General features: G+C 38.5%; 1 protein-coding gene across 11 annotated transcripts in view; it reads right to left on the reverse strand.

Moving 5' to 3' along the window:
• Positions 1 to 22,553, reverse strand: part of TLE4 (TLE family member 4, transcriptional corepressor) — a 120,197-nt gene that overhangs the window by 44,518 nt on the left and 53,126 nt on the right. For 6 of the 11 annotated variants that reach the window (XM_027827883.3, XM_037901799.2, XM_037901803.2 and 3 more), the window contains 2 exons: positions 8,281 to 8,485; positions 7,895 to 7,911 (listed from right to left, as the gene is read on the reverse strand). The exons of 1 other annotated variant lie outside the window; for it this stretch is intronic. In XM_027827883.3, coding sequence (XP_027683684.1) covers positions 7,895 to 7,911; positions 8,281 to 8,485 — 222 coding nt within the window. The remainder of the gene's footprint in view (positions 1 to 7,894; positions 7,912 to 8,280; positions 8,486 to 22,553) is intronic. 4 more of the 11 variants (XM_027827887.3, XM_037901802.2, XM_037901798.2 and 1 more) reach the window with 1 other exon arrangement.

A 22,553-nucleotide genomic window follows, 5' to 3' on the forward strand; every position in this document is an offset into this window, starting at 1 on the left:
CTAGAAGTTATTTGTTTACATTGAAGGAGGCAAGATTCTCAAATCAGACATCTGCTTCTAGTTCAGGCATATCTTAGGACGCCATCTAGAAAGCAGCTTTGTTGCCATGGTGACATTTTTATTTTCTGCCCTTAGTTGGCTGAAAAACATTAGCATTTCCAATTTTATTTTGTTCTTCAAAAGGCCAAATGTCACTCAAGAAAACACAGAACTTTTAAAATTGCTATATAAAATAAGTCACACAAACTTTAATTATTTAGCTTAATTAGAACAGTATTGGGAAGAGAAGATGGGGACAGGTGGTGTAACCTTCTTGGAAATTCCTCTCATTGGCTGGTACTTACTGACTGGGATACTTATTTCCCCCCCTTCTTTGCCCCTTCCATCCTCCCCAAAAATTAACACTTTGTAATTCATGATGTACTTATGAATTCTTCATAATGGCTCATAAAAATACTTAGACCATTTCTTCTAATGTCTTCCGAAGTCAATCTAAGAAGCCGACAACAGAAGACAGGAGTTCTACTGGGAACATACTTCTGCTTCACTGTGGGAGACAATGCAGTAAGTATAATTTAATGCAAATATTAACCTGCTATTAGTGCTCAGTGACTTATGGTCAGATGAAAAGTTAGGAAGTTTTGATTTTTCTTCTACCACTTACTTAGTAGCAGAAGGTGATTTCTCTCCCCTTCCTTCTTTTTATTTTTTCCTTTCCTTTTAAGAAGTGTTTAGAGTTTCTGATGGATCAATTAATTTGCATTAAAATAAAGGACATTTCAAAATAACTGAGATTCATGGAGTATTTTAAAAGAATTTAAAATTAAACACTAACTGCTCAATGTAGAAAAAAAAATCATGAAGCTGAGGGAAATCTCTAAAATAGAAAGCAATTGACCCGTATTGCTTTGATAAAGTTTGATCAAACTACCTACTTTCCCCCTTCACTTAGATTAAAAGCCATTTAAACATGAAGAAAAAAAGTATGCCCTTCATTCTGGTTTTGTTCACTATGAATAAATTGTGGCAAATCTTGAATGCCAACATCTAAACACTAATTATGACTGTACATTTATATTTCAACTTCAAGGAATACAGTACAGAAAAACGTTCCCTCTCTTCTCCAAAATAGTGCATTATTGAAGATACTGTGTTCAAGAAGACCTCTCCAGCTACCTCAACACCTCTTCATTCCAGAAAACTTCCTTTTCCTACTCTATCATGTGAGGTCATAATTTTATATTACTAACGTCACAGTCTGTTGCCATGGAAATAATTAGACATGACTGCTCAGGTTAGAAATTACAACCCATGTACATGTTTGCTTCCTGGGTGATGTGAGCATCTGGAGAGAGAATATTTGAGAGTTACTTTAAATCACCAAGTGGCAAAATAAAGTTTGATAAGTGATAAGCATTGTAGGAGTTCACCCAATACATGCACACTGCAGCCACCAGAAATTGTCACTGCAGGCAATTCTTCTGATAGAATATGATGGGGTAAAAGGGTGGTGTATAGTTTGTATACAGTCTAGGGAAAAGGAGTTCAAGCAATGTATGTATGATATACAGGAGATAAAATAATCAAAAATAGCCTGAGAAGCTAACTTTTTTGAAACCAGATTGCATGCTGTTACTCTTAAATGAATGCTCCACACTGAACAAATATACTCCAATGCCTTCATTTAAAAAGGCAAGTTATAGGACACCAAATGAAAGAAAAATGCAAAAGTGAACTTTTAAAAAAATCTGTAAGGGAGCTATTGACCTGGAGATAAAGTTTTCTGTTTTAAATAATTTGTTTAAAAATTACAAAATGTAGTGACGTGTTACTAATCAAACAATAGAAATTTTATTTTTTTTAAAAAGCAGTGCCAAAAATCAGCTATGTAAGATAGACCAAGAAAACAAACAGGGCCCTGCTAATTAATATTTGTTCTGCTTCAGCAGACAGTTACTGGACGAGACTGCAAAACACAAGCATGTCTCACCCAATCACATCATTAATCCGTTTATGTTCACCACCTGAGGACCAGCTATGCCCCAAAGATATTTATTCATCTGTTCCACAAACAAACAATTACAACACATTTTCAGGAATTAGGGCACCTGTTACATTCTGCACTGTCTCCATGTCCAGAGGCAGATATCAATTAATACTGAACAAATTACTTGATCACAAGCCAACAGAACAAAAAATTACTAATTACACTTTGATATGTATACTCAAAAATATCAGTGTGCCTAGTGAAAATTCAACTAGTGTTTTGTGGAGAGAAGTGTAGCTCAAATATGCTCAACATAAAATAAGCACATCACTAATGTAAAAAAAAAAAAAACAACACACATGCGGATCATTGCATTTTTTGATAAAAATGAACATTTTGTGTATGACACACACGAAGAAACAGTGATGAGGAGACAAGTGAAAAACACTTCTACATCAGCTCAAATGGGGATATTTTAAATTTAACCCATATCTGCAGTACTTTTCAAGTGAGTGGAGTTTGTGTGATAAAAAGAAAATATAACAGAGAAAATAAATGCTCTAAGTTTCTTAAGACATATTTTGGGGTACCTTTAAATTATTTATACTCAATAAATGTTTACATATCCACATATCTTTTTCATAGGTTGACATATTGGCACCACTCATCTGAGCCTCACATTAAAGTCACTAATCTAGACAAAAAGACTATTTGTGTATCCCCACTAGATCATCTACCAGCATAAAAATGAGGAAGCAGATAAACATAATGAAGTTAGATAAATATACAAGAATACAACAATATGCATAGGAATTTTTTCATTCTAATGATGCCTGTTTATAGTTAACTCCTCTGCTCCTTACAGGATCACTAAATTCACACAAAAATGTTTTAAAAGACCTAATTAGAATTGTGGGGAGCAACATGCTTACTTTTACTTATATACTATAATGAAGAGAGGCCTATATATTCAGAAGTAATTGGTGATTTGTTTGGATCAAGGCCTTCATACAGACTGTGGCCTCAAAATGGTAACAAAAGCAACCTTATCACATGGAAAACTCAATTATCCATCCCACTCGAGTTTGTACTGATTTCTACTAGTTTACCACCAAACTGGGCAAAATGTAGCCAAAACATGCATGAAGCCTTAATACATCACATCAAAAACTGACAGTCATATTACACAAAGTGTATTCTATTGAACTCAAACAGACTTTTATTCCAACAATACGATTGCAACTTTTAATTTATTATTATTGCTTATTTCTAATTGCAGCAGTGTCCACAAGCCCCAGGCAGAATTGGGATCCCATTGTACTAGACATTGTATGAATACAGACATGGGCTCTGTTCCAAAAAGCTTACAATCCAATTTGAAACAAGCGAATGTAATGAGTATGAGGCTAACAGTAGCAGGACCGCACAGTTACATAGTTTAGCTATATGCCCAAAATGATGGTTCAAAATGCTTTTATAAAAACTTACGAAGACAACAAATACAATCAGCTATCTCTGACTGTCCCGCAAAATAGCTGACATTAGTTGGCCCATTTCTTGTAGGTGTCATAGCACAGAGAAAGCTACACAGGAGGGAGAGACAATTAAAACTTACATCGTTTGCTCTCAGATGGTGCTTTTCTCCACAAATACTTCCTCAGTTTCCTTACAGGATAATTTTTCCACAAGGAACTTTGTTAGGGAACAAGGCGAACCTGCTACCTCTTGTTAGGGGAAAATCTGGCTGGATGGTGGCGGGAAATTAGGAGAAGAGCCAGGTCTCCTATTTGAGCAATTTTTATAGACATGGAAAAATCCTGGAACAATTTGCCAGCAAGAATTAAGTTTTTCCATTGCAAAGTGCCTAGGAATAGCCTTTAAAAATAACCCCCATTGAGTTGCAATGCTTGCTAGAAGGAGACAGAAAGAATACTTTGTAAAAGGTAAATTTAAATTTTAAAAGAAAGGTCTATGCTCCATCACAGCCATTGAGACATCAGCACTTCTAGAAGTGCCCTTGTGATTCACCTCTCCCTTTTGTTTGCCCTGCTGGCTTTGTATCTGTACACAGAGTTCCCATGACCCATTTTACTGGGTACTGAGTTTTTCCATACTTTAACTTTTTATTGTAAAAGATTCTGAAGACTAAATCCAACAAAAAAATCAAAATGCTCCAAAAGCTTTCTTCCTCCCTGGACCCTATTGTGTTGATGCTGGACAATCTCATGTTTTCTAGAAGGTTCTTAATTAGTTTCAGCAGTCATCTGCTTACTCCAGAAATGAGTCTGGAAGGATCCAAGTCTGGTTTCGTTTATCAGGCAGAAAATGTTCCATTTAGAAGGGTGATATAAAGTGGAATATGATTGTGCCTTTCTTGTTTGCACCACTGCCTCAAGAACTGGCTTTTGAAGTCAGCTTGCCTTACTTCATGGTTCCAACCATTGATTTTGTCTTTAATGTTCAGCAAGGACATAAATGCGGGTTTTTTTATCACGTTCCCTGAAGATTCTGTAAAATCTTGTGTATAAGAAGTATTACCTATCCCTTCTCTTCCCCTCCCGTGACCCACACCCTCCCTCTTGCCTGTAAGGAGTAATTTCATACAGTGGATCCCTCTGTATGGATTCAAGTTTAAACTCTCCAGTGTTAGTGAATCAACTGTTACATTTAATTCTGACTGGGGACGAAGGTATGGTAAAGGCCAGTGTAATTATGGAGGGCAAGTTCAATGAAGACAACTGGCTGACAGGTCAAGAGCCCTGGAATTGGTGGCAACAGAATTTTTTTTTTTTTTTTCTTTTTTTTTTTTGAAGGGGAGAGAAGCATACGACCAAATTCCTTTCTTCTTTTTTTATACCAATAGGTAAAGTACCCTAATTACCTGAATCTTACAGTAAAGCCTAAATTTATATTTTATGAGCTATTCTAAAATCTGCCCTGCTTAATAATCTATATCGTCAAGAAAACACTTTAAAGTGTCTCTCACAATTAAACCCAGCCACACAACCTTGTATAAATCAAAATTTTGCTACCATATCAAAACGTTACACTGGGGCTGTATAATGTTGCCCATATCCTCATTACATGCTACACTAATTACTACCAGCAGATTCAGGATTTTCTGCACATTAGAAGCTTTTAGAGGAGCTATAAAAAATTTCAGGCACCATTAATTTAAATTTGTATTGAAATTTCCTTTTGACAGATGGCCAAAAATTACTTATTATTTAGAGTATCAGAACTGACTGTTTGCACATTAGAAGAGGAAAGGGAAAAATTAAAAGCAAGAAGGAAATTTATGTCACGTTCATTACCTGTTAAATGTTAAGGAGCATTATCCTGCATGAATAAATTATTTCATACAAGCACACAGTCTCCAGCTGCTGGCAACTGGCATGTTCTGGCTGATAAAAACCATCTCAAGTCACACAGCAGACAATCATAAAAGCCTCTCTTAACCAGGAGCCACTTAAGGGAGGACAGATCAATAGAACAAGCGACTAACTGCTACTCTGGGCATCACTGAAAACATTTAAGGAAATTAGCAAACTATTTCACCTTGCAAAGCTGGCAGCAAGCCCTAAAAGCTGACACAGTACAACTCATAATTTGAACACTATACAAGACAAACATCTATTTATAGCTATCATTCCATAATAAATCAGTACAAAATAGTCACACCTTTCTCTCAGTCTCTCTAGCAGTATGTATGATCATTCATTGAATCCACATAATTGCAAAACAAAAGGAACAAAATCTACCTTTCCAGCATGAAAACAAAATATATAGTGTATAGCTCTATAGCCCCCACCTCTTTTGGGTGGGGGGGGGCAGGCTGGATGAGGGGGGAGAATAATCCTGTACTATTAGCACTATGCTATTTTAGTTTAGTTATTAGTGTATTATATATGTTAATAGAATTTCATTCAGTTTTGTGTATGTATGTGCATTTTGCAAATGTGCACACAGAACTCATAATGAGAAAACAGTGAAGTTTCATTATGGCTTCAGATTAATTAGATGATACAGATGGAGGAGAATACCTGGTTAATTTTAGTCTAATGTGTACAGATTTACTTATAGATTTTTAATGAGAGCTTGAAAAATTCACTGAACTATTTGTCCAGGGTGAGTAGGAGATGAAGCGTCATTAACTCCTGTACCACCTAAGCTTTCGTTTAATAACAAAAATCCCGTTTCTAACCCTTGTGGTAGAGAATTTAATTAGACAGCAAAACTAAAGCAGTGTTGTCTTTGTAAGTCTGCAGACAGACAGCTGCAGTGCCTCTGCTGCTCACACTGAAAACTGACAGTTCGTGGCTAATATTCAGACCCCTTTGCGGCCAACAATAAAACTGACAATCAGATCAATTTCACTGTGCTGTGACTTGGCGAAGTTGACAGTGGCAGTTAAGGCAGGCTGGAGAAGAGTAGAGCAGAGGACACACCCGATCTGCAGCAGCAAGACCAAAGAAACACCCCCTTTCATCGTCGCATCCAAGGGACTTGGGAGGTGAGAAGGGGGAATCGAGAGTTGCCAGGGAAGAGCTTGGGGAGGAAGGATTAAAATTTATCAGAGACCTACTAGCCAGAAGGTAACAGGACAGACAAAACCCCAAGCAGAGAACTCAGGTAAGAATCCTGACACTTTCCCCTTCCCCGGAAGCTTTTTCTCAAGTGAGTAAGAGGTGATGACAGTGAGTTATCACCTGTGTCATCCCTCTGGACAACCGATATTTTGTAACTACCTGGGCAGTAAATATGGTCATCTGGCTATTAGGCTTGGCAATATTATCACACACCTATGTCAGATTTATTCAATTAATATTTTTCTGCTATTTAACCAGCCCTAGTAGTAAATTACATATTTTTTATAAAAATTATTAGAAAGTTGACTCACAATTTGTTACAACTGTTATATGTACACAAATGTTTATTCCTTTGGGAGGCATGGCCAGAAATACATCCCCCTCCCACCCCCATTTCATACTTGATAGTGCCTGTTTAGGCTTATTCTTATGCTAGTAGAAGATGGGTACATTTTTTAAGCCCTGATTTGAAAATTCAGGAAATTCACACACACAATTTGATTGTGTTCCAGGTCTGGATAAGCATCCTGGTATATTTGCTTATACAAACAAAAAATAGACTAGTACATTCTTAACTATGAAAGTCATTCTGTACATGTGTCCCTTTATAAATATTGGGATTTATATGGCCATGCAAACACTCATGCTATCTACCTATAGAGATTAATTCAAGAAATTATTCAGGGGATGTGGAGAAAGGGGGAGGAGCGTGGGGGGGTTAATGTGATGGTCATCTTCCATGGGCTTGGAAAAAAAAACAACAGGTCTCCTATACCACTTCAGATAAGGCTAAAGAATAAACAGGGATAGCCCGAGTGGTTAGGAGGTAAAAACAAAATTTTATTTCCACATCTTGTTCAACTTCTTTCTTTCCACATTTGCAGACAAGTTCATATTTTGAATATATTCAGAGTATAGGTCGGCAGTCTCCACTGGCTAGTTAATACCACCTGCTAGCCCATTTTCCCAACCCTTTGCTCTCAAGTGGGACATAAGAACTGCTCTGCTCTTCCAAATGTAGGAACAGGAGGCAATTCTGAAGACTCAGCCAATGAGAAAAGATGGGATAATTAAACTCATTGGCTAATAGATTATCCTGCAATCCTCGACGTGTACATTATTAGACACTTTCTTAATGAAATACTGTAGATGCTTTCTTAATGAAACATTATATCTACGTGAGACTCTGCTCATCAGTACAAACATCACAATCCAGTCTCAATTCATGACATTTTGTACATTTCTAGTTCAAACTGCAATAAAATGTACCACACACTTCTTTTAAGTTGCTCCTTCCACCTACGAAATAGAGTCCTACCTTTATGGAGTCTCTATCTGCATACAGAACAGCAGCAACACAAGCAGGAAGAGGAGGCGGTGGCATGGGGAAAATACAAAGAGAAAACTACTAGTTAGTTTACATTAAATTACACATTTATCATACTTGGACGAAAAAAATCATGATGTCTTAAAGAATAAACTGCACAGATGTTAACTTTTCTGTACAGTTAATTATTAATATTGTACAGCCAGATTTATAAACCCTGATTTCCACCATTTGAACACATTTTCTTACGGTCTACAATTAGGTAATAAATACTGGAGCAATTATATAGGAGTTCTTGTGAAAACTGTTTTCTTAGAGAAGAGACAAAGCAAAAAGCACCAACAAACTAAGCCTTGTGGTCATCTAGCAGCTCCTACCTCTTTGATGATCATTTTCATGATGCTTCTTTTCATCTTTAATTGGTAGGTGGGACTGTCCGCCCAGCGCGCTGGATAGGGCTAGGAGGCCAGCACTACTGCCAATTGGTGGGATGGCTGGAGGCTGCAAGCCTGAGGGGTGCGGAGTGAGAGGCACTGGGAGACCATGTCCATGTGATAAATGCTGGGCCTGGAGTTGTTGCTGCTGTGAGAAATTAAACACAGATATTGAACTTGTTCTGAGAAAGGGGGGTTAACCTAGTGATACGTATAGATATATGTGTCGATAAACACACACATTTTGTGTTTTCAAAGATGACCACATATTAGGGCATAATACTGACTTTAAATTTCATTTAGATTGGAGTTTGAATTAACCAAGAAAAAAAAATTATTGAGAATCAAGTAAACAGATTCGCCAGTTCTGGTCAAACTCGATTTACTCTGAAAAAAGTCATGGATTTTTTTCTTACAGGGAGAGACACACCACATACATGTCTAATCAAAACATATGTGAATAACTATACCAGCAGTTATAGCAGGGGAAAAAAGCTGAAAATTGAGAAAATTAGTGTTAAACAGTTCTCCCAGCGCTACTGCACAGCATGCAGTGAGAGTTAATTTGAAAGAGAAAACCTGAATTAACAATCCAGAAAAGGAAACTGGTTGCAGCCACCGTTTTAAGCCCTTTAAGTGTCCTCAGCGGTACTTCAGCAAATTACTAAAGAAAATCTAATGTAGCAAGGCTTGGGTCCTCCTGTAGGCTTGCTCAATAATGCTGAAATAATTGGGCACTCTGTGCACGTTTAGTGATGCTCGAATGAAAAGCTAGAGGCCTGCCCTTGTACTCTTCTCTAGCTGCTGACTCTGTGTTGTGACAGGTTTATTTGAGTGGGACTGTGATGCATGCACCAGTAACTGCGCTGACAAGAGTTTAAAGTCATTTTTACCAGTACACTGGCAACACAGAGAAAACCCTTGAGAGGTTAGAATTGGAGTGCTTGACCTCAGCCAAGGCTGCATCAAGCTCTGTGCTTTACTAACCATTGTGGGGTAGATGGTTTGTTGTAGCTATTGAATGGGAAGAGAAAAAAAAAGTGTCTGTGTGTGTGTGTTGGGGGGGGGGGGGGGGCGCGGAATGTTACGTTAAATATATCCCATCAGGGATCTGCTCAGCTCAAGACTTACCCAATAATAGGCAGTCAACCAAATTTTTGTTCTTACAGTTACTAGATTAAAAGTAAAAGCAAATTTTAAAGCTAGAGCTGCCGCTTCTCAGGACTAATGGTAAATCACATCAAATTTCTAATTGTGAGGCATCTGGTCCTGCTTTTTTTAAAATCTTTGATTTAATAGAAAATTTACCCCCACAACCCACCACTCGGTCTCCTGACTTGAATAGTCCATAAGAACCTTGATCCATTAATTAGTTCTCCCTCCCTCCCTGGCTTTAAACCTGAATCAAGAGTGGGTTTGGTTTAAAATAGCATAAATATAAAAAATGATGAATAGTTTGTCTGAAACATTACCTGTAAGTGTTTGCATTTTCTAAAGACACTACTCTTAAAACAGAGACACCTTTCATAGTTTTTGAAATGTAACACTGGTTTTAGAATCAAGATGGGTAGAGCCAATCCTACCCTACCCCACCTTTATCAATAAAACAAAAAACGTAGAATTCTCCCAGGAAGAGGGAAGGAGTAGCCAGCCCTCTATCCCTGCTCTTCAGCCAATACCATTCTCGTAAGGTTCCACTACTTGTGGAAAGCATCAAATGTGTGTGTTTGTTTAATGCTCTTATAGAAGGATGCTTTATTGCTCAGAATTTAAGAAGATAACGATGCATTGTTTAGCTGCAGGGGTTGAGTGTGGCTGCTTTGTAGCTACTCAGCAAGATGGAATTATTTATTTAGGAGAATGACACCTAGTACTCCAGCATCTAAGTATTTTTGTTTTGTTTTTTAAATAAGAGTGTTGGGGAGAAAGCCGCCAAACAGAGAACTGCGCATAAACTGATGCAGCACTGTCTGCCTGGGTCTGCAGAGAGCCTCAAATGATAATTCAGAGGAGTCAGAAGCCTCTGTCCTTCTCAGTGGGGTGTTAACACTGACAGAAAATAATGTCAACATTAACTATTCCCCTGAGGACCAAATTACACAAGAAAAAAGGACACTCATGAAGAACAGTACTACAAAAATTAACAATGCACCATGTGTCTGGTGGATGTACCTTGATTTGTAGACAAAGCTTGGAGACTATCATTTTCCCCCCACCCCCAATTTCCATCCATTTTTCCACTGACATTTCTAAAGTAAGCATCTGCTTTCATCAGTATTATAGTGGTAACATGCTCTGTATCACTGATGCAGCAAACAGCATTAGCATTTTCTATAAATAAATTAGATGTTATAAGCAATATGCATAATGACACCTCTGGTAGATGTTGCCTACATATTTCCTTTACAAAGGCTCATCCTCAGTGGCTTCTAACTTTCTCGAAGCTGTACCTTCTCAGATGAAATTTGGCTCACTTGCTCTTGGTCAAGAAGTGATCTGTTTTCTCTGCCAGTTTAATTAAAAACATTTGAGCTGTTTTCAAGCATGAAAGGAGCGGGAGGACAAAATGGCAGCTTCTCGGCTAGGGGAAAAAAAATAACCCATCTGCAACCGTTCTTTGAACGGCTCATGCACCTCAGCAGAAGGGGCTAGAAACTTGAAATTCGCCATAGCCCAAAGATGCCTTCCACTGGCCAAGGGAAAGTGAGATTTGATTTGGCCGAGTTGCAATGGTTTGAAGAAAACAGTTTGAGTACATACACTGGGTCGTATTAAATGATTCAAACTATAGAACTCCCAACATTTCATGGATACCGAATATGTGTACTTTATAAACTGAGTGGAAATTTTCATGGAACAATAATATCTCAGGATCCCACTGGATGTGCACATCTGCTTTTATTGGAGTGGAACTGCAGGTTTAAGAGGTTATGAATTGTGGTTATGATTTGTACTCATGCACACAGAAGGAGGAAGGGCTCTGAGAAGTCCTGCACCCTGCCATATTATAGGGAGGGTTAACCAATCAGACATTGGTCCAAAAGCTAAAATGATAAAAATGAAATGCCGCTCAGCTACCTCATTCACAGAACACCATTAATCCTGGGTACAAAGGAGGCAGGAAAAGTAGTATGATCATAAAATTAAAAGGCTGTGTGGTAAAGCATTTGCACAAGGGGTGAGAGCTAGAAGTTCTCTGTGCATCTTTAACTGCCATTTTGTGATCTTTGGAATGAATAACTATACTCAAGACAATAATACACATACTGACACCAATTCTCCGCTGTGTCCTACTGGTCTCAAGCCTCTTGACCACAGTGGAAGTTAGAGCAGCACAGGGCCTACTCTAGCCTCTGCCCCTGGTGCAAGCACTGTAAGTCAGCAGGGGATCAGGTGTAATGGATGCCCTTCCCACCCAACGCTCCCCCTCCTCTCACTCACGCTGGGGTTGGGTTGTGCAGGGCAGGGCAGCTGGTACACGACTGCTGGACATTCTTCTGTGCAGAGAGAATTCTCCAAGGGGAACCTCCAGCCAGTTTAAAATTTACTTTTTGTCACACAACTGAACACAGAAGACCAGAAAATGTGGCTCTACCCTTTTCCCCCTTTTATTTGTTACCCCCTAATTATATAACTTCGAAACACTTGTACATGTGGTTTGCTTTACACACACCTAGTCCTGTGGACTACAATTGGACTATCCACATACATAAAGTTAAGCATGTGCTTAAGTGTCTGCAGGATTAGGGCATAAGAGTGTAAACTCTAAGGCAGGACATACGTCTTTCTATTTGTACTGTAAACTGCTCAGAATAATTTTGGGTGCTTAATCATGACAACAGTTAACTCAATTGAAGAAGCTTTTATCATCTAAAACTGGCTGAGAAGTACAGTATAGAATAGTGCTGCATGTATCTGTTACTTCATCAAGTGCTGTTACAAAGGTGGAGAGGAATCAAATAACTGAGAGGTAACCCAAAAACGTAAATAATATTTTTAAAAGTACATTAAGCAAAATGTTTGTTGAAACAACCTACGTATTTGAAATTGAGATCAAACATTCAAAAACATATCAAATAAAAGATAACATCTGTTTATTATTAATCAGTATTTTAAGAGATTCTCTCAGTAGGATTTTTCTTACAGATACTCTACAGTGACATCCTTGTTTACAATTGTGAAACTACTCTTGTCCCTTCTAAATGGAAAGCTTAAAGTAATTTACAAAAAGTTTCTCTATCTGGAGACTGAATATCACTGATTTCTACCAAGGAGATTCTAAACATTGATGCTAAGTTAACTCTCTTTCCTCCCCCTCTCCCCATCTTAAAAAAAAAAAAGAAATCAAATGTATAGTAAAATGCAATAATAAACCCACTAACAAATTAGCTTCTAATGTTCTCGTTATAGTCAGCACAATCAAAGCCTATTTTCCTGGAAAGGATTCAAGTGTCTACTGGATACTTTCCAAGCAGCTCTGTGTCAGAGTAATCTACCGCTTTTCCCTTTATAGACCCTGAAAACTCACTGCCATTATCCAAACATCCTCCTCTAACCTGGAGACATTTTTGATGTGAACAAATGAATCTCTCAAAGACCTACTTTATAGTCTCTGCTTGTGAAAACACACACACACACACACACACCTTGCAACAGAGCAGGGGAGGGGGAAAACACCAAGGAAGTATCCAGAAAAAATATTCTTATTAGATTTCATAGATTAAATGATTGCTCAGGTGAAATCATAATTAAGACAGCATCACATACAAAACAGCTACAAAAAACTGAAGCAGGTGAAAGGGAAAGGAAGGAAAAAGAAAAAAAGACAAAAACCATGGAGGGGGAAGTGGTTAATGTCAATATCTGGTTCAAAGATTAGCAAGTAAAGCAATTAAATATAAGAGATTAGAGTACTTTGGCACCCATGACTCTGAATTAGAAAGACACTGTCTTGGAAGTCTTGTGTTTAACGTGATATGCACAGACCTCTTAATATCACCTGCCACAATTATCACTAGTTGTATATTTCCTCCAACAGTCACACAGGTCTCCCTTCTGAGGTAATGCCACACAACTCCCCCGCCCCCAGATTTTTCTGATTACCTAATGAATCATCTAACAGTGAGAAAAAACACGGTAAAATCAGCTGCAAAAAAAAAATCCATGCAACAGCCCCTCCATTAAGATGAAAAATATTGCCAAATGCATGCAATATATAAGATTGGTTTGCTGTAACTGAAGTAGCAGCATGCATGTAACACAGAAGATGGCCTGATTTCTTCAAAGTCTCACTACACAGAGAGCCATCACTTTGAAAATTGGAATGCTTGGCTTGGGGAGTGGAAGGAAGGGTATCAGACACAGGTGAGCTCTCAGAACAGTTCCTTCTCACACACAGAGCTAATTTACTGGAAAAAGCTGATGGATTTCATTTCTGACCACAAAGAGGAACAAGAGTGCTTTCAATGAATGCTTGTAGTAGGGAAAGACTGGGAAGAGAAAGTAAAAGAGGCAAAAAGGGGACAGAGGGAATAAAGTCCACAGAAAAAAAACAAGTGGCAAATTTCTCATTAATTCACAGTCATGGATTTAAATCCTAGAACACTGGACAACGTGAAGGAAGGAAAGGGAGGCAGACTTGGACAACTATGAGGGTAGGGGGTGATCGTAACTGTCATAATATAATAATAAAGGCTATTTAAAACAACTATATATATACAAAATACTGAAGAAACTCTTGGAAGCACATATTACCCAAGTGCCTCCAGGATTCTTTGCATGGTCTAGAAAGAAAATAAACTCAGAAATACCAAGTGGGATGAAAGACAAAATAGGAGTACATTTCCAGTCTTGATCTTGAATGCAGACACTATGTATTACCATTAATCCATTTTGTACAGCGATTTCTTAATCAACAAAATCGCTTAGGGTTATAAAAGGAAAACAAACAACAAAAAGGAAGATTCAGCCAAAGAAATGCAGCAAACACTTTATAAAAGAACACGTTTAGTCACTTGCAAAACTCGGCGTGCACATTTTTGCAGAGCATCTGGAATCGGGATCTTATGTAAAATTACAGGAGTTCCCACCCACACATTTTTGAATTATAACTAAGGGCATGTCTATATTTTAGATGCTGCACCGGACGGAAGGCATTCTCCCATTGGCATGGGTAATCCCACCTCCCCCAGAGGCTGTAGCTAGGTTGATGGAAGAATTCTCTCAACAACCTGGTGCTGACTACATGGGGATGTAGATCAGCTTAACCACACCACTCAGGGATGTGGATTTTTCGTACCCCTATGCGACGTCATTATGCTGACCAGAGCCACCGACTCCAGCCCTGGAGCACCCATGGAAAAAAATCAGCGGGTGCTTAGCACCCACTGGCAGCCAAGCTGACCTCCCCCCCCGGCAGTGCCTCCCGCCCACCAGTGGCCCCGCCAATCAACTCCTCCCCCTCCCTCCTGTGGATCAGCTGTTCTGTGGCATGCAGGAGGTGCTGGGAGGAAGGGGGAGGATCGGGGGATGGGGTATGCTTGGGGGAGGGGCGGAACTGAGTGGGAAGAGGCGGGGTGGGGGTGGGGTCTTGGGGGAAGGGGTGGAGCGGAGCAGGGGAGGGGGTTTGCGGGCCAAGAAGGGGTTGAGCACCCCTGGGGAAAGTTGGAAGCCAACACCTGTGATGCCGACCTAATTTTCTAGTGTAGACTAGGGCCTGAATGGCAGGGAAGAGAAGAGAACAACACTATTTGGAATCAGCTTCTTGATAAAGGGCAGAAATTCCTGAAAAATTATTCCACTTAAGCCTTTTTAAAAAAAAAATGTCACCACTGTCAACTGTTAACTAATGAAAGGGAACTTTCATTCTTCATGGATGAAATTCACCTATTGCAACAGAAAAGGCAGAAGTCTCCAAATGCAGAAGAACCTCCAAGCTTCCACTGTGCAGGGTATTGGCAGGGGCGCTGGGACCAACAACAACTAAGCACAGATCAGCATGGAGAACAGAAGGATGAGGGTGGTCTGGCGAGGGCTAGGAATGGCGACAATGGGACTATAATGACACACATTCACTGCCCACACATGGGGTGCATAGAAGTAGCAACACCTATTTCAGCTAGATGCTCTATCCACACCTTATCCACCCATTGAGGGAAATGGATTTAATCTCCATACCTCCTCTGTGTGTGTTTCCTTGCACAATGCCTGTCGCCTAAGAGACTGTGGAGGGTCTGTGTCATGCACTTGTAACTTAGAGGCTGCAGAAAGGTCTGGTGTGGAGAAGGGGAGGGAAGTCTGCAACCCCTTTCTTTATAGGTGGATTGGAGGGGATTCATAAACTACAAAATAGGCGGTCCTAAAACTTCTGTTGTAAAATGGGTTCCTGGTATGAAAAAAGTATGGAACCACTGATCTATGGAAAATTGAAGGAATGCCACATGAGATTCATGAGTCACATACTACAGAACCTTTAGGGGGTAGAAGAAGAGTTTAGCAACGCCCTTCATGATGTACAAGTTTGAACTTACGGCCTTTGGATCTAAAAAGCGAGCCTGTATTGCTTGAGCCATTAGCATGGAGTCAGCAATATACTCAAACCTCTATGAGGTCTAGCCACTAGAGGAGGGCAAAGAGCCACACTGAGTTAGCCTGAGTTACATAAAAACACAAGGCTCGACATTAAAAACACATAGGTTTGTATTTGTTTATCGTGTTTTACATCTAAAATGATTCTTCATCCTCCTGTTTTTAACTGCTAGGCGTAGAACTGCTTGATGGCTATTTCTAATATCCACAGTGACTAATTCTTATACTGTGCAACATTTTTAAGTATTTAAATGTTTATATTATATGCCTATTTTTAGACAGACAGACACACACACACACTCTACCTTCAACTTCAGCACATCTTTTACTTGGGACAGAAATTTGTTAGTAGGCAACTTCTTGGCATCAATCCATTCTTTTCAATATATTCTGTTCCTCAGGAGATCTCCACCTGTGTTACACTTCTGCTCATATTTAGGCCAATTAAAAAATTCCCATTGATCTCAGGGAGAGAAGGGTTGAACCCACAGACCACAATTCAGTACTGACGTAAGTGGATGCACTGCCAGCTCTTCACATAGGGCTGTAATTAGGACCTATGTCCTTTTATTTCTAAAATTTCAGCACTCCAGTCTCTCTACTCTCGTCTCCATTATTCAAATAACCGAAATCCAGAATAATTTTTGTTGCCCTCTAGGGCAGTTTCCGCATACAGCAACTTGGGTAAAGAAAGCTCCTGTTGCTAAAGCACTTGACTTGGACTACGAAGAGATGGGTTAAATTTACAGATCTGTCAGACTGTGTGAGAGATCCTGGGTGACCCACTTAATCTCCGTGCCTCAGTTTCCACATCTTTAAAATGGAGAAAGTAGTACTTTCTTACTTCACAATGGGGTTTTTAGGATAAATTAATTAACATTAGTGAGGTGTTTAAACATGTTAGTGATGTGGGCTGCACAGGTACATGGTAAATAAGACCCTGCAAAATTGTAAACAGTATGCAAGGAATGGTCTTAGCTAATGCATCACCCCTAACAAAATAATTACAAACAATCTGAACTTCAAATAATGTCTGTTTTATTCCTTCTGCCACACACTAATGCCCCTAAATATTTTCTTTTTCTATATTATTCTTTCTCCAATAATTTAGACCCCAGGCTAGCCCACGCTTAACTTTAGGCACATGACCAGTCCATCAAAGTCAACAGACCTATTTGTGCTTAAAGATAAATATGTGCTTAAGTGCTCTGTTGGATCAGGGCCCTGTTAATTCTTGAGTGCTCCAGCCTACAAAATGCGACTGAAAAAAAAGTTTATATCATGGGTGTACAGTGTACTTAGAGATTATTTTAGAACACTAGTTTTAAAGAAACCATGACTCTCTTGATAATGACTTCACATTATTCCCCAGGCAGGCTCATGTAAAGACAACTGCATTTCCCCCTGGTATCTTTGCATCCTTATGTTTCCAGCTGAGTATTATCCAGGATGTGATCATTAGGAAATCTCCACCCACACCATACTGCACAATCACATAGGTGTATTACAGAATACATTTTCCCTCTGATGCATCAGTGTAGGCCACTGCTGAAGGCAACATACTGTGCTTGATGGACCTGTGGTCTGATGTGGAATGACAAATCCTAGGTTTGGTATGTCAGCAACTTGTGTGTGTTAGATTACAGACCTCCTAAGCAATTTTTTTCTCCCTCTTTTCTCCTTTGCATGAAGTGCTAGTTTATAAAAAACAGTTAGAGGGAAAATATTGCACGTGGTTGTCTGCAACAACACACGCTGTTGCCACAGAACTTGAAGCAAATTCTCCACAGGGCTTCACACACCTGCAGAGACTACAATTCAAAAAGATATGGCGGTCACACAACTTAGTTGTAAGGATTTTGAAGACCTTGAGAAATGTGGAGTCAGAAGCCATACCTTCCCCTGATCAAATATGACATTGATCATGCCATATGCACTTATTTAAATCGCAATGAGTAAGACCTCGGACTTCACTCATTGGTGAGTGGGCGGTAATAAGTGATTTGCAACCTGTACTGCAGCATGTCACGGGGTACTCTGGTGAAGACAGTTCAATATAATTCAACAATTAGGACACCCAGCATGAGCAGAGAAATGGCAAGGTTCTGTTCCAAACATAACAAGACTCTTTTAAAATATATACACTAAGAACAGTTGTCAAGGAAACATAGGTGCTGGAACTAGGGGTGCTGCTGCACCCCCTGGCTTCAAGTGGTTTCCACCATACACAAGGTTTACAGTTTGGTTCAATGGCTCTCAGCACCCCCACTATACAAATTGTTTGCGCACCGCTGCAAGGAAATACTAAACAATCAATATCTGCATTAAAATTAACTGCCTAAAAAACCCTAAAGAGGACTCAGGTTCTCTTATTTTTTCAGCCCTTCTGAATTACAGCAAGTGCTGAGGAGAGCAGGAGACTTGTTTATATCAAGCTTCAACTGCTATAAGGTTCTGTAGCTGGCACCTGGACGTGGGGGGAAACCCAACCACCCCAAGAACAGCATCAACCGAGACTAGGGTTGCCGATTTTGGATGTATTCCTGGAGACTTCATCACATGACAATCTTTAATTAAAGGATTAATCTTTAATTCCTGGAGACTCCAGGCCAATCCTTGAGGATTGGCAACCCTGCCTGCGACCTATCCAGATTTTAGATGAATAATTCAAAAGTTACCAATGTTACAGCCTTCTGCACCAGGTTAAATCATCAAAACTCAAAGGATAAAGAATACACTTGAAAGCACTAGATACCGTCACAAATTGCAAGCCATTTGATCCAAGGCATCTTGCACTTTCAATACACAAACACTGAATACAGTAATTAAATACGACACAGTGCATTCCAATATTTCCTTGGGCACACGATGCAAATAAATACAACACAAAACAGATACACCATTGAGCCAACCTCCTCTTCTGCCTTCCCACCATAACAATCTGTGTACAGTATACAGCAGGTGGCCAATTTGTTTTTACAGCCTTTAAACTCCAAGCACTGCATAATATGGGCAGAGCCTTTGATCAAACAACAAAAAAGACAGAGAGAGAAATCATTGTTGCACACAGGTCACAGTGCATTTACTAATTCATACTGCACCCTCCTTCCTCTCAGAAGTTCCCATCTTCGAATGTACACAATTGGCAAGAATGACTTTATTGAACAAACTGAAATTAAAACATCCACAATCTACAGAGAAAAAGCTTTGCTTGCCCCTCCCACAAATACATACAATGTCTAGATGTTTAGATCTGGAGGAAAAGCTAGCTCCTCTTCCCTTCTAAAGATCCAGGGCCAGACTCTCAGTGCATCTTCAACAAAACTACACCAGATTACATCATCTGAGGATCTGGTTGAGACCAGAGGCCCTTACTCTTACCTACACTGTAATCTCGTTTGAAAGGCAGAGAGAAGACTCTTTGCACAAGCAGTCAGAAATTGCTCTATATGTTAAGCACCAGTGCAAAAATGCATTAGCATTTAGCAGCAGGAGCTCTGGACCACTGGCGCCAAGGGAATAATAGCATGCATTGATGCTAAGTTTTTATTAGAACTTGTGTGCACTTATCTACACCACACCGCTTTCTAAGATCCTCATATCTGTGAATGTATAAAAGATGACATATTGTTTTCTTAAGAGTCATTGTTCCACACTTCTGCTGTGAAAGTATGAGAGGTTTGGCTGATGGACTACTCATATAAAAAAGAAAAAAAAAACCACGCAGCTTCCGAGCTCAAGCAAACAAGTGTTTCAGTCTAAAACACGGAATGGAAATTTTGATAACTGGTGTATTGAAGAGGGAACTTGATAGCTTGATAATTATATGTCACAATATAAAAAGGGTCCTTTTTTTCAGCAACTGCCAGTAACTTTAAAAACAGAATCTTATTTTTAAAGAAGGTAATAAAACTGACATAGTAAAACAAAATGCTTACAAATTAAACCAAAGCTTTTTTTTTTTTAAAACTCAAACATATAGATTGGTAAAGGTAAAATCATTTAAATCATATCCTTAGTAATACAAGTAATATTTAAATAGATTTAATAGTGCTGCTCCAAGCCAATGAATTATGAGTTTAAAACCTATTAAAATGTAATGTTTTTTTCCTGAGCTGAGGGGAGAGAGATTTAAATCCACTGAATTTTAATATTTCAGCTTGAGCTGCAGGAGGTAGAGAAAGTCCAAATGAACTATTCCATCAGCACCATTCAAGCATGAACATTTTAATCAGTTTTACTTCCTTGGAGTTCTCTAACACAGTTTACGCTGTCATTCTGAAAGCACTTAACACAGAGAGTGTGAAAAACCACCAAGGCTTGTTATTGCCTTCACAATTGATGGCAAATAATTTTGCAGACTTCCTATCATTAAAATGTCACTGCTAAAAATGGAGGTTCAGCATATCTTGTGCTAAACTGCTTTTTCTTTGAACACCATCACATACCTGTTCTTTTTTGGATTTTAGTACATTTCTCTCTCTCTCTGTGATAAACACGCATATGAACGGTAGCCTCCATTTCGGTCTTACTACCTAAGTGCAGTTGAACATATATACAGTTTTAAATATGCATACTAAAGAAACACAATCAGAAAAAAAATAATTACTCTGATTACACATTAGCGCCTTTTCCCTTTATTAAAACGCAACCACATTCACACAGCATGTTCTGATTATACAGAATAATGGATTAAAAAATATTTTAAAGAAGTTAGATGACTGTTTAATAATGCAGGAAATTAAAACATCATTCCTAATTAGATCATATTACTGATTTAAGACTACAATGTGTGTTGCTCCAACAGTATGATCTTGCTGTTTCTAATTTAAAAACAAACACAGTGGCACATGACAAGATCAACTGAAACATAAGATTCCTTATCCCAACAGCGTGAACTTGGAAGGGTTCAAATTGTTCAAGAGAACTGACTCAAAATAAGATCTCTAATCAACAATATAGACTTCTGCAAACATCAGTTAAAAAGTCTGCATTCATTTAAGTTTAAAATACTTCTCTGGTATATTTAGGATATCTAGGTACTTTGTCCTCCCCCCACACTTCACCATTTCTTAAAAAAAAAAATTTAACTTGTTTCAATCTGTCAACAGTTTTAAACTGAACATGACCTGTGAAAGAAGTCATTATAATCATGTTTCATTCCATTAAACACAACTAGCTTATTGTCAAGAGAACAAGCAGTCTCTCCAGGTTCCAGGCTCACTTCAGTATTTTGCATTTAAACTGCATGGATCAGTGATTTGGTTCATTTACCAATGAAGATAGAATAATACTGCAAAGTTAAAAAGAAGATGCTTCATCAGATTTCATTAAATCCGAGTACATTCGTGTAAAATATATACATGAGGCTCAAAGAGAAAAACTCATAATTCGTGCACATTCATTTTTTTCTTGTGCCATCTTTAACTCCCATGGAATCCAATTCTGAAATCCTAAGCCACAGTCCACCATTCAAACCAAAAAGGGCTTTTGCCCTGGGATCTCAGTATACTTTAAGCATTATACAGGGCCCTCAGTATACAGAAACTTGTTATCCACAATTATATTTTAAAAACTCTAAGTCCAGTACAACTCCAGCTCAGAACTAAATGGTTATTATAAAGACTATTTTTTAAAAAAAATTGTAAACAGCCACTGAGTAGTGGATCCTTTTAAAAACACCACAATGTTACAACAGCAGGAACTCTGGCAGATATAGCAAACTGCAAACTAACACAAGACAGAGCATAATCAGAGTTTTTTAAAAAGAAGTTGTATGTTCTAATTATGTTCTTTGCTTTTTATTGGTATGCATTTTAAGTGTGTCAGAGTTTTTCTAGTGCTAGTGCTACAGTCATAATTTTGCTTCTATTTTCTGTGCAGGTATACCCATATAGATTTATTCATGGGTATCCATACAACTAAAACGTATGCTGATTTGATAACTTGCTATCCTATTCAATCCGTTTTCCTAATAAATCTCCTAAAGATTCTATCAGATTACTCCTTTTATATAATAATTTAAATCACAAAACAAGAATTTTTCGGTCAGGAATATTGCAGTTCTATCAAAAACTACGAGAGATCCACATAAAATATCCCCACCTTTCCAAATCAAAAGAGTGTACAAAAGAAATACAGTAAGTACAAATTATTTTTTGTGGGGAAGGTAAAAGGGGAGTTATCTTCTTCAAGCCACAAATTACAGCCTTTAGGAAATCTGGGCCAGGTAGAATTTCAATCAATCTGAAAAAGTAGGCTCAGACAGTCTTGGACAAAATAGGAAGTTTAGTTCTGTCCTTTAGAAAAGAAGATGATCACCAAACTCTTGAATAAGCATCCACTCTATTTGTTTATATTTAGAGTGTGTGTGTGTGTGTGTGTGTGTGTGTGTGTGTGTGTGTGTGTGTGTGTGTGTGTGTGTGTGTGTGTGTGTGTGTGTTTTAGTGGTTCATGGAAAGCAGGATAAAACTTTAAACCAACAAGTGAAATCTGCAACATTTGTAATAATGCCACACATTTTACATTAATACCTGATTCTCTAGTTGGTAGAAAGTAAACATATTATAGACTCTTCAAGAAATGTAATGTTGAGTCACACACACACACACCTTTATATATACAAATTT

The sequence above is a fragment of the Chelonia mydas genome, chromosome 5, assembly GCF_015237465.2.
Source record: "Chelonia mydas isolate rCheMyd1 chromosome 5, rCheMyd1.pri.v2, whole genome shotgun sequence".
NCBI classification, from domain to species: domain Eukaryota; kingdom Metazoa; phylum Chordata; order Testudines; family Cheloniidae; genus Chelonia; species Chelonia mydas.